This window comes from Gekko japonicus, unplaced genomic scaffold, assembly GCF_001447785.1.
Source record: "Gekko japonicus isolate JY-2015 unplaced genomic scaffold, Gekko_japonicus_V1.1 scaffold522, whole genome shotgun sequence".
Taxonomy (NCBI): domain Eukaryota; kingdom Metazoa; phylum Chordata; class Lepidosauria; order Squamata; family Gekkonidae; genus Gekko; species Gekko japonicus.
The window spans coordinates 1,011,082-1,021,951 of NW_015169790.1; the positions used below are offsets into that span (position 1 = coordinate 1,011,082).

Sequence of the window (10,870 nt, forward strand, 5' to 3'; positions counted from 1 at the left end):
AAACCATGGCAGCTGAACCTGTTTCAAAGCCATATTAACACCTCTGTTGATGTGGGCAGCAAGAGATACTATGGGTGGAAGCTAGGCCCTGGGCAAAATGAAGTGTTTAATCAGATTCAGTACAATGGTTCTTGAGTGAACTTTGGATGGTGGGGAAGATTTGTATTGAGGAGTTAGCTGTCTGCTTTTGTAACAGTCTAAATGTGTAGACTTGAGAAAAATTGCTGTTGATGTGCCCATGTGCGTTGTATTTAACTTTTATTTTTCTTCTGTAGAATGTGAAGCACAAGTAAGAGTCCGGAATGTTCCTCTTGCTATTCAGAGCTCAGACTGTGTATCCGTTTGACCAGCATAACAGCAGTGGCTCAGTACTGGCTTAAAAATGGCCACTAAACAGTTGCCATTGAGCCTCAGAAGAAGATACAGGACTATGATATCTCATTTTGGATCATCTTGAGGAGAATGTTGTTGGCTTGGCATGGTTTTCTGATGCTGAGGTGCATGGGCGGCATGGCTCAGAAAGCGTGGGTCAGCATGCTGTTTCAGAACCGTAAAGCCCAACTGCTGTTGGTCAACTCACTGACTTTTGGCTTGGAAGTCTGTCTAGCTGCAGGTGTCACCTATGTGCCACCACTCTTGTTGGAAGTTGGAGTGGAGGAAAAGTTCATGACCATGGTTCTAGGTAGGTGGCTTTCATGTTTTTGTGTGTTTGTTTGTATGTGTGTAATATCCATTCTCCACGCCAGGTCAGGTGTGACAGAATAAACTCTAGTGCTTTGATTGATATGTTTTGAAATACTCAGTATTCCCTTTATACATATTAGCAATGTGTCCCACATTATGGTGTGTGTGTGTGTATGTGTGCGAGATGAGTACTTACACTGTCGAAGTTGCATGGACCCCTGTGAATGTGCAATAAGATGTCTATATTTCCTGCGAAGTGGTGCTTTATCTGTAACAATTTAGAATCTCTACACATTCTTAGAGCCAGTATTGAACCACTGTGATATATGCACAACTACTAAAAATGCTGTTTTTCCCACAAATATGTGCCTGAGGCAGTTCACAGTAAAATAAAATTGCTCATAATCAGTCAATAAAACAATCTAAATCAATTATCCAAAACCTAAAATGGCATAAGAACCGTATAAAGTCTTGCTTAGAAACTGTTAATTTTTCCTTATGCTTGATGTTATCTTTGAGGCCTGTGATTTGATGGTTTGGTACTGGAGTCTGAGTGTACTTGGTTTTGTTTCTGAAGTAACAGCTACAGTCTTTGGCAAATCCCTCCATGTCAAATAATATATTTTCTCCCCCTCTCAATTCTAGGGATTGGGCCTGTTCTAGGTCTACTGTTTGTGTCTCTCATTGGCTCTGCCAGCGACCACTGGCGCAGTAGCTATGGCCGCCGCCGGCCTTTCATCTGGGTCCTGTGTCTGGGAGTTTTGCTGAGTCTTCTGATCATCCCTCACGCTCATCACCTGGCTAGCCTTATTACTCTGAATACCCGCTCCCTGAAGATAGCCTTTCTCATCATGGGCATTGGCCTGCTTGACTTCTGTGGCCAAGTCTGCTTCACCCCCCTGGAGGCTCTTCTCTCCGATCTCTTCCAGGAGCCGGACAACTGTCGGCAGGCATTCTCCATGTATTCCTTTATGATCAGCCTAGGAGGTTGCATTGGATACCTGCTGCCGGCAATCAACTGGGACAGTAGCTTCCTGGCTCCTTACTTGGGGGGACAAGAAGAATGCCTTTTCAGCCTCCTCACCTTCATCTTTCTCAGCTGTGTCTTGGCCACTGCCTTTGTGACTGAGGAGGTGGTAACCCAGACCGAAGTGCTGGCAAATCCTGCTATGAAGGATTCCTCCATGCCCCCTTCCCTTAGCTGCTGCTCTTGCTGGGTTCCAAAGAGCTTTCTGAGGGTCCGGCATCTGGTCCAGGCATGTAGGAATCTCTGTGCCTTGGCTCCGCGCCTGCATGGACTGTGCTGCCATGTCCCCAAGGTGATCCGGCAGCTTTTTGTGGCTGAGCTGTGCAGCTGGATGGCCCTCATGACATTCATGCTGTTCTACACGGACTTTGTCGGGGAAGGGCTGTACCAGGGAGTTCCCAGAGCTGAGCCAGGCACAGAAGCCAGACGCAACTACGATGAAGGTAAACTGATAGGGTAGGGAGGGAGGGAAACTTGTTGCTTATGTCTCTGCAATTGATATCTGTATCCAAACGCTTCAGCTAGCAATAGTGATAAATGATGCAATCAAACTTGACTTGCAGAAAGTTATCTTTCATGTTTTGTTGCACATTCTTGGTTCTTTCTGACCTTGGAATTCTTTCCAAAGGGGAAGGAAGTGGAGGGAAGGAAGAATGGGTGGTGGAAGGAGGCCAGTTAGCGTCCATGTGGTCCTGTGATGATGTTGGCTCTAAACCTAGGAAATGCAAGCTTAATTTTTTTTATTCTGGAATGTGCTTGCTGAATAGGCTTGTACCTAGTTGCTTCACACTGTACTAGTAAGGAATATATATTTTTTGTTTTTACTAAGCATTCAAATAAAGGATTTTCTCACAAAAGGCCTGGTTCAGCGGGTTAGTTCTTATGCACACTAAGGGCACCTTTCCTATTTGTTGGTGTAGAAAAGTAAATATGACAACACATAGGATGCTAGCCAAATGCAGCTTATTAGATGTCTACCTGTAGTCCACTTTCTCTTGTCAGAACCCCGAGATTCTTGACAAGGGGCAACTAGGGAATGTAGCTTATCAGTCATGTTTACAGAACATATATGATCTGTATCCTACAAGCCAATAGTCCACCACTACTTCTAACCCTGTCTGTTACTGAGTTTCTAGAATCTCAGAAAACATTTTTTCCCATTCAGCTCCCGAAGCCTGTTTTTATGATTGGTGATGAGTGGGGTAGTTGAGTATTATATCTTGTAATTGTATTTAACAAAGCATGCCAGTTCTGTAGCACATAATTGCCTTGTGGTGACCCTTTCTGCCAAATAAATTGTCAGTTCTGAGAACAACTTCAGATGTCACCTTTACCCATTCCTTTGCAACAGTGTTGCAATGCGTAAAATACCCAACACACACATGCTTGGAAGATGTGCAGGCTGCATTTCATACGTGAGGTTGCGGAGGAAGTAAAAGTGGTTTCCCTTTCTTAGAGCTGATTCACTGTTTCCTTAAACATTCGGTGCCTTGGATTCATTAATAAATCAGGAATGATGGTTACCTGTCTGGTTTATAAGCAGAAACCTTCTCAAGAACTGCACAGGTGGCTTGCTTGGGGCAAGATCCTCCTGATGTGTGTCCCGTGGTCAGCATGTGCCATTCCACATGTACAGATTCCTCTTTTGTTGCCAGGCTTTTGAAGGTGGAATCAAGATGGAATCTTTCCCTTTTTTTAGCTTAAAAAGGTGCCTTAGTGGTAGGACTTCTGGAATGGTTCCAGCTAAAGCTCTTTGGTCTTTTGCCTGCCCTTTTTTCTGTTCCAGTATAATTGATGTTGAGGTTGGTGTGACCTCGATTGAATATAATTAAAAGTAAACATCTGCATTCTGTGGTGCCTTCAAGTCCTGCCTGCATTGGAGGCTCCACTGAATACCAACAATGGTATTCAGTGATTGCAGTGATATGGAGCCACATGGAGCCCTTTGGAGATGTGTGGAGGGAATGTCCAGACCTCTGTGGATGTCTTGGAGAATGTTATGGATGGGAAACCCCAGTGGTTGGCAGCAGTCTGAGTGCCGTTCCCCGTGTTGATGCTTCCATGGGATTCATGGCCAGGACTTATGAGCTCCAGGCCCACAAGTCAGGATTGTTCACAGGTGAACCTCTTGGCCACAGTGAGCTTCATGAGGGCACTTTTTGATATCCCATGTACATGTTTAAAACTGAGATTATTAAGGGGGACTTCCTCATATTTAGCCCATCTGTGGTTCTGCAGAGAGGACAAAGAGCAAGCCTTCCAGGCTGTGTACTTAAATCTGTGGTACCGTCAAGTAACCCACCTAATACCCATTTGCACTTCTACCCTGCATATCTTTATTAATTATAAACTGGGTAGTTGCAATGCTGGGATGATTAAGAGGGTTTTTTTTGTAAATGACTGCTTTATTAATGGAGACAGTTAACATTTTAACTATCTTAAAACTGATCCTGTGGCCAGAGATGACCTGACTCTCTTGGGTAGTCTACCTACTGCTTCCTCCCCATCTCACCCGATGTACTTGCATCTCTTCTCAGGTATTCGGATGGGCAGCTTGGGCCTTTTCCTCCAGTGCGTCATCTCCATCTTCTTCTCAACAATCATGGACCGGATGGTGAAGCAGTTTGGGACGCGAATGGTCTACCTCGCCAGTGTGGCTTTTTTCCCACTGACTGCCTTCATCATGTGCTTTTCACAGAGTATCGTCATTGTCACTGTTTCTGCTGCTCTGACGGGCTTCCCCTTCTCAGTGCTGCAGATCCTGCCTTACACACTGGCATCACTTTATCATCATGAAAAGCAGGTAGGGTAATGTGTTTGGGGGGTGTGTGTATGTGTCTAACATGTGTAGGAGGCTTCTTAAGGGGTGTGGGTGGGGGAAAACAGGCCAGTTTGTTTCACACAGATTTGCATTTTGCTCAGAGGGTTCAAACTATGGACAGTTCTAGCTTATAGGAGCCATGTAAGCTTTTACAGACCCTGGCTTATACCAAGTAGCATTGGTCTCTGAATGGTGTGTTGCCTTAAGTGCCTTTGGGCAGAGAGACAACTTAGAAATAAAATTGCAGAGAAAGGCAGAGAAAGGCTCACAGGTGTGGTGAACCAGAGAGCTGACATTATTGTTTGTTTAATAATTTTGCTTTTTTGGGACTGGCCTGAGGACTGCTTTCCGCTTCCTTTCCCCTACATGCACTCTTAAAATAAGCCTAAGGGAGCAGCCTGGAATGGCTGGAGGCGTAGAACCCTCTTGGGACTCTTTATGAGCCCCACTCGGGGCTCCCCTCCCTCTGGGATAAAGGGAGGAAGTGCAGTCGGAAAGTACTCCAAGGGGAGGGGGGAACTAACTGCCCCCTTCTCTAGCGCCATGGCCCCAATCTAGGCCGCCCTCTCCCCATGCTTGCTTCTTAGGGCCAAAGTGCCTATCTTTAGTTCTAGTCATGGAACTCCACCATAAGGAGGCTGGCTTGGTGCCCAGGCAGCCAGATTGGGGGTGGAGGCACCCACACTCACACTCTGTTTCTGCTGCCTAGTTCCAAGGCCACTGCCTCTGGAGTTCACTTTGGACCTAGCCAGGGTGGCACAGGAAGAGGGCATGTGGGGTGGCAAAATGTCACCCCTAACATATAGTTACTCTTACAGCAAGCTCGCATCTGGCTTTTCACATGCCATGTTGAAAGTGCGTGCAGATGTTCCCAGCAGAAAGAAAAAAGACATAATTTAACAAGGATGATTAATCTGTCACTACCATTCATGGCTTTCCCCCCCCTCTCCTCTTACCCCTGTTGTACTACTGCTAAATATACAACTCCTTGCACTTATCTCCCACTCTGGTGTTTTACTGTTTTTAAACCCTCTTTTCCTTCTGCCTCTTGTCAGTCCTTTTTGTGTCTGCTTCTTGTGTTTTGATTTGTTCACTTCTCCTCTCTTCTGAACTGAATCAACACACAGTTCCTCCATAACTGCTGCCAATCCAGTTTTGTGAGAGCCCGCAAGACTAACCCTGTCTGAAGCTTCACACTCGAAAGCCGCGTAAGTCGGTTGTGTTTCACGCATGCCCTTGAATCGTACTGTGATATGAGCATCTGAGCATGAGGACTTTCACCCTTTGAAAAAGTTCTTTGCCTGGGGTTGAATAGGGAACAGGAAGAAATGGCTACTGCCTAGGGTTGAATAGGGAACAGGAAGAAATGGCTACTCTTCTGAGGGTAGCAGATACCCCAAATGACTGTTGGGGCCAAAATTCCTCCAGCTTTACCCTTTCCATGAAATGATTCTTGTGAATTGGCTTAATTTCTTTCTAGAAAGCCTCCCCTTGTATTTTAAATGAATCTAGCAGTGGGAGTTGGGGGGGGGAGAGGTTCATAGGAGACCTATCGTTTCTTGTAAATACAATAGAATACAACCATTTCTGTATTCTATATTCAAGCCTGTACGATTATTCTTTCTAAGTGTTTCCCACTTCTCCATTTACCAGTTCTTAAAACTGGCTTAAGTAACTCACTTTCTGCATGTTACAACTTGGTCACATGGGCCACTGTGTTCCCAGAGTCCATGGCGAAAATGGAACTTGAACATAGACCCATCTCTGTCTCTCTACAGTTGAAATATATACATGCTAAAGATGTTGACAAGATCCAAGAGGGGTCCAGAGTTCATGTGATGGCAAAAATCCATCTTATAAACAAGGAAATATTTATAACTTTGGACCCCATTCACATATTGTTTCGCTGTAAGATTATGTTGTTTCGCTGTAAGATGATCATGCCAGTGCTTTGGATCCTGGGTGAAACCATCCTCCCCTCCTTTTTCTCTCAGTGGTGCGTCCACTGGTGCTAGGACTTCAAGGGAGGTGCCCACCTGGTTCCGCTTCCTTAATGTAGCCTCCTGGGTCATACAACATTTTTTTTATTCACCTGGGTCCCACAACCTCCAGCGTAGGCTGTTTGGAGGCCTACTGGGAGGAAGGTAGAGAATGGGGAAAAACTACCCTGTGACTACTGTTGCACTTGAGCTTCATAGGAGCCAAGCCAGTGTTCTCTATAGGTGGGGTCAATTTGTAGCAGAACACCTGTATGTAACAAGCTCTTTTCATGAAGTGTTTTGTTCTGTTGGCATCTGATGAGAACCAATCTCAGTGCTGCAGTTGAGATTGTCATTGGATCTCCCATGAGTTTTTTTTTTAAGTTCAAAGCTATTGGGGCTGCTGATTTGATTGCGGAAGCATGCATGAAGAGGAATTTGAGTTTCATTAGCTCCGTAAGAAGAAAAAGAAGAAGAAAATACAGTGTGGTGCCTTTATTTCCCCCTAGCATTATGGAAGAACATAGTTTTAGATCCAGGGTGTTTGTGTATGGGTGGATGGAATGTTACACAGTTTGAATGCAAGGTAAGTTCCTGTGATATCAATAGCACATGGCATTTATATAGCAGACTATTCAGTGTGGTTCACACAGCAACTGGGTAAGGTAGGTTAGATTTCCATATTGCAGATGGGTGAATTTCCTGTGGACCTCATGGGGGATGTAGTTGTGTAGAGATTTGATCTGAAAGGGCCATCTGGGTCACACAAGTCAGTCTTAACTGCCTGTACTACTTACTACCTTTCTTCCTGCATGTGATCTGTTCTGATTATCCTCTGACATGCAGGCACCTAGAGAACTGGAATGTGAATTGCTGGATAACTGACACAATTAGTCTCAGTTTCTACAAAGTGATAGCTTGAAACAGTGCTGCTGTGAAACCCATCTTATGGAACTGGACCTAAAGTGATGGCTTTTATGTAACTTTAGGGAACAGTATTGCTTTCTGACTAAAGGGGGAGTTTTTCATCTTCCTTTCTGAAGAAGAGCAGGAGGCATTTGTGGGAAGAACTTAAATGTCATCTGTCATAGACCTTAACAGATTCATGGTTCCGAGTCCCTGTGGCTTTGGAATATCAGACGTGAGACCACAGTTACAGCTAGCTGAGAAAGGATTAGCTGATCCCTAGGACCACATAACTATCTGCAGCCAAGGAGACAGAAGAATGTGCAGTCAAATCAAAACCAACTCACAGAGACCCCAGCCATGGGGGGTGTTCAAGGCACAAAACAGGCAGAGGTGGTTTCTTCCATGTAGCAACCACAGGCTTCCTTGGTGGTCTCCCATCCAAATACTAACTGTGGCTGATCCTGCTTAGCTTCCAAGCTCTGATGATCCCAGGCTAAGCTGGACTATTTTGGCTGCTCCCTCCCTTACTAGATTCAATCCATTATTTTAAGTTAGCTCCCCATATCAGGAAAGCTGCAGAATATAGGTCTGTCCAGGTTATTTATACCATGGGTCCATTCTGAGTAGAGGCGCTGAGGTGGGGGAAGAGAGAGGGCAAATGCCTGTGCGCTCTCTTCTCCCCCCCCCCTCCTGTGAACTTCCTTAAGGGCCTCTGGGTGACCAAGACTATAGACAGAGTGCTGGTCTGCCTCAGCATGGCAATGAGCATATTGTCCTGTTCCCCTGTGTGCATATTCAGCTCAGTTGCAGGAAGCATTAGGATATGAGCAGATGCATTCTTAAGACTTCCTCATTCATCCCAACATCGACTACAATAGAAAGCAAGTGATAGCCTATCTGTCTAACATGCAACATGTAAAGGGATGAATGGCCCATTGAAATGCTGTTTGACCTGAGATCAGAGCTTTGATTTTAAAAAAAATTAATGTATTTAAATATTTTGGCAACAAGGATGAACACTAACTTGCAATACTAAAGTAAAACCTCCCCGTCCACTCAGGTCAAGGGATATCCTGGTCCAGTGCTTAATCAGGCCTGTGTATGTCTTCTGACATTTATAACTAACTAACAACAAAACCCATTTTATATCATCCTTCTCCCTACCTCCATGTTATCCTTGCAACCCTGTGAGAAAGACTGACTAGTCCTAAGTTACCCAGCAAAATTCCATGGCAGAGCAGGGATTTGAACCTGGGTCTTTCAGATCTCAGCAGTCTGGCTCCCTTGTAAGCAGACCTCCAGTAGCCAGCTTAGTAGCAGACTTAAAGATATACCCCATCTTACACATACAACTGACCCGAGTTCTTTTATGTGAGACTGCTGTGCTGAAGCAATGGAAACATGTGGTGTCAAAAGAGGAAAAGCTCTGGCCATTTGCAACAAAAGTCCAGCCATATTTGAAGAAATAAATTTGAAGAAATAAAGCATTGCTCTGTACAGGCACCTCAAGAGTAGGCTAGTCTTGGGCTAAAACGAACTCTGACTTCCTGGCCCTTACTGGTGCCAAGTCCATATTTGTTGGGTGAAGCAGCTCCATTGTCCAACTTCTGTCTTGTTCTTTCTGGCACCTTTCTAATGGCTTCACTGTTCTGGTGCAGCATCTTACCCTTTTATTTCCCTGTTTCAGATCTTTTTGCCGAAGTACAAAAGCAAAGAAGAAGATGCAGCTCAACTGGACAAGAAGGCTGGCTTCCTCAAAAGTCACCTTTCTACCCAAAAATTGACCTACCAGAATGGACACGGTGGGAGCCTCTTTTCTCCTCCAGGGGCTGGCTCTGCTCTTTGTGTCAGCTCACCTTGCGAGGTCTCACTCAGGACGATGGTGGGAGAATCAGATGCCACGGCTGCAAATCGAGGCATCTGTTTAGACCTGGCCATCTTGGACAGTGCCTTCCTCCTCTCTCAGGTCATCCCATCCCTCCTTCTGGGTTCGGTTGTTCAGTTCACACAGTCGGTCACTGCTTATATGGCATCTGCTGCTGGCTTTGGGCTAGTGGCCATTTACTTTGCAACCAAAGTTGTCTTTGACAAGAGTGATATGGCCAAGTATTCAGTATAGGAGGGGTTGGGGAGACAGAGACTATGAAGAAAATTGTGCACATTGTAATGGGTAATGTAGAAAAGTCAACAAGGCACATACTGCCTTCTTTCTCTCTTCCCAGATGTGTTGCAGTGAGACCTGTGCAAAAACTCTGAAGGAAAAGAGAATGCTGGGCTGATCTCAGGGTATCAAATGAAAGGGAGCCTGGTACTGTCTCTTCTGTTTCTCCGTGGGGCCTTCATCAAAGTGCCTTTGCTCAAAAGCCTACCCAAGGGGCTTGCAGGAAAAGGTCAGCTTTTCAGCAACAGGCTATTCCAACGTTAGCTCTGTCCAGCTGTGTGAGAGGAGAGTAACACTCTGCAGAAGGTACAAAGGATGGATCAGAGCTTTCCCGTCCCCCCCATTGGCATTGCCTTCTTATAGTTGGCCTTCATTTTGAGTCTAAGCTGTACCCTATGTAGCAACCTTTTAATGTCTTCTTGTGAACTGGAGAAACACAGGGGAGAGGCTGAGTTTGGCACACTTGCCCTTTTTTGAGGGGATGATGCAACGGCCCACACCCCTTTATCCATTCCAAGGTGAACTGCAGGTCAAGATCATGGTGGTATGAATAAACTGGGCAGAGCTGTGCAAGAGGGGGGCTTGTTTAGGCGAGGGTGCTGTGGTTGAGCTGGCAAGAACTCTGCAGTGGCACGATGGAAATGAAAAGCTTGGTCCTGATTGGATACTCTTTGCCCATAAATGCCCTAAACAGAGCTTGCAGTTAGTGCAAACAGAGAGGCTTATGTGAGTATAAGCTGTAGAACATGCCTCTCTGGAGACTTGGCTAAGTGACTAACTGGCACAAACAAATGACAGAACCTTCCACTGTACGGTACTGAAAAGAATCTTTAGTGTACCGGCAGGGCATAAATACTTGCATGCATGCCTCCTCTTCTGCCAAAGAAGTGATGTGGCCAGTTTGTCTGTGCTAAAGGGATTGACCGGGGGGGGGGAGACCAACCCTTGTATTTCTGTATATGACAAGGGCAGGCTTCAAGCTGTGTTTTCCTACGTGTGATCCAGCATTTCTGCCACCCAGATAGACCAGAGGCACTCCCCCTGCCAGGCAAATGTGGCAAAGCCTGTTGCTCCTTTTAAAATCTTCTCCTTGCTGTGAAGCAGTTTTTAATGAGCCATATTATAACTTGCAGCTATTCACTCCGCACCATAAAGAGCAGCTGTTTCTAAGGCGGAGCGTAGACTCTGCATACCCAATTTAAAAAAAATATTCAGGGTGCATAGAATTATAGGACTGGAAGGACACACCAGCAAACTGAGTCCAGCCCTCTTTCCCCATGTCAAGAATC

At 45.4% G+C, this 10,870-nt stretch overlaps 1 protein-coding gene across 1 annotated transcript; it reads left to right on the top strand.

The window, feature by feature from the left end:
• The first annotated feature begins 292 nt into the window (after positions 1–292).
• On the top strand, positions 293–10,521 carry SLC45A3 (solute carrier family 45 member 3). The gene is made up of 4 exons (XM_015417014.1): positions 293–682; positions 1,330–2,154; positions 4,249–4,514; positions 9,108–10,521. The coding sequence occupies exons 1-4, from the start codon at positions 463–465 to the stop codon at positions 9,537–9,539; spliced, it is 1,743 nt and encodes a 580-aa protein (XP_015272500.1). The 5' UTR covers positions 293–462; the 3' UTR covers positions 9,540–10,521.
• Positions 10,522–10,870: the final 349 nt, after the last annotated feature.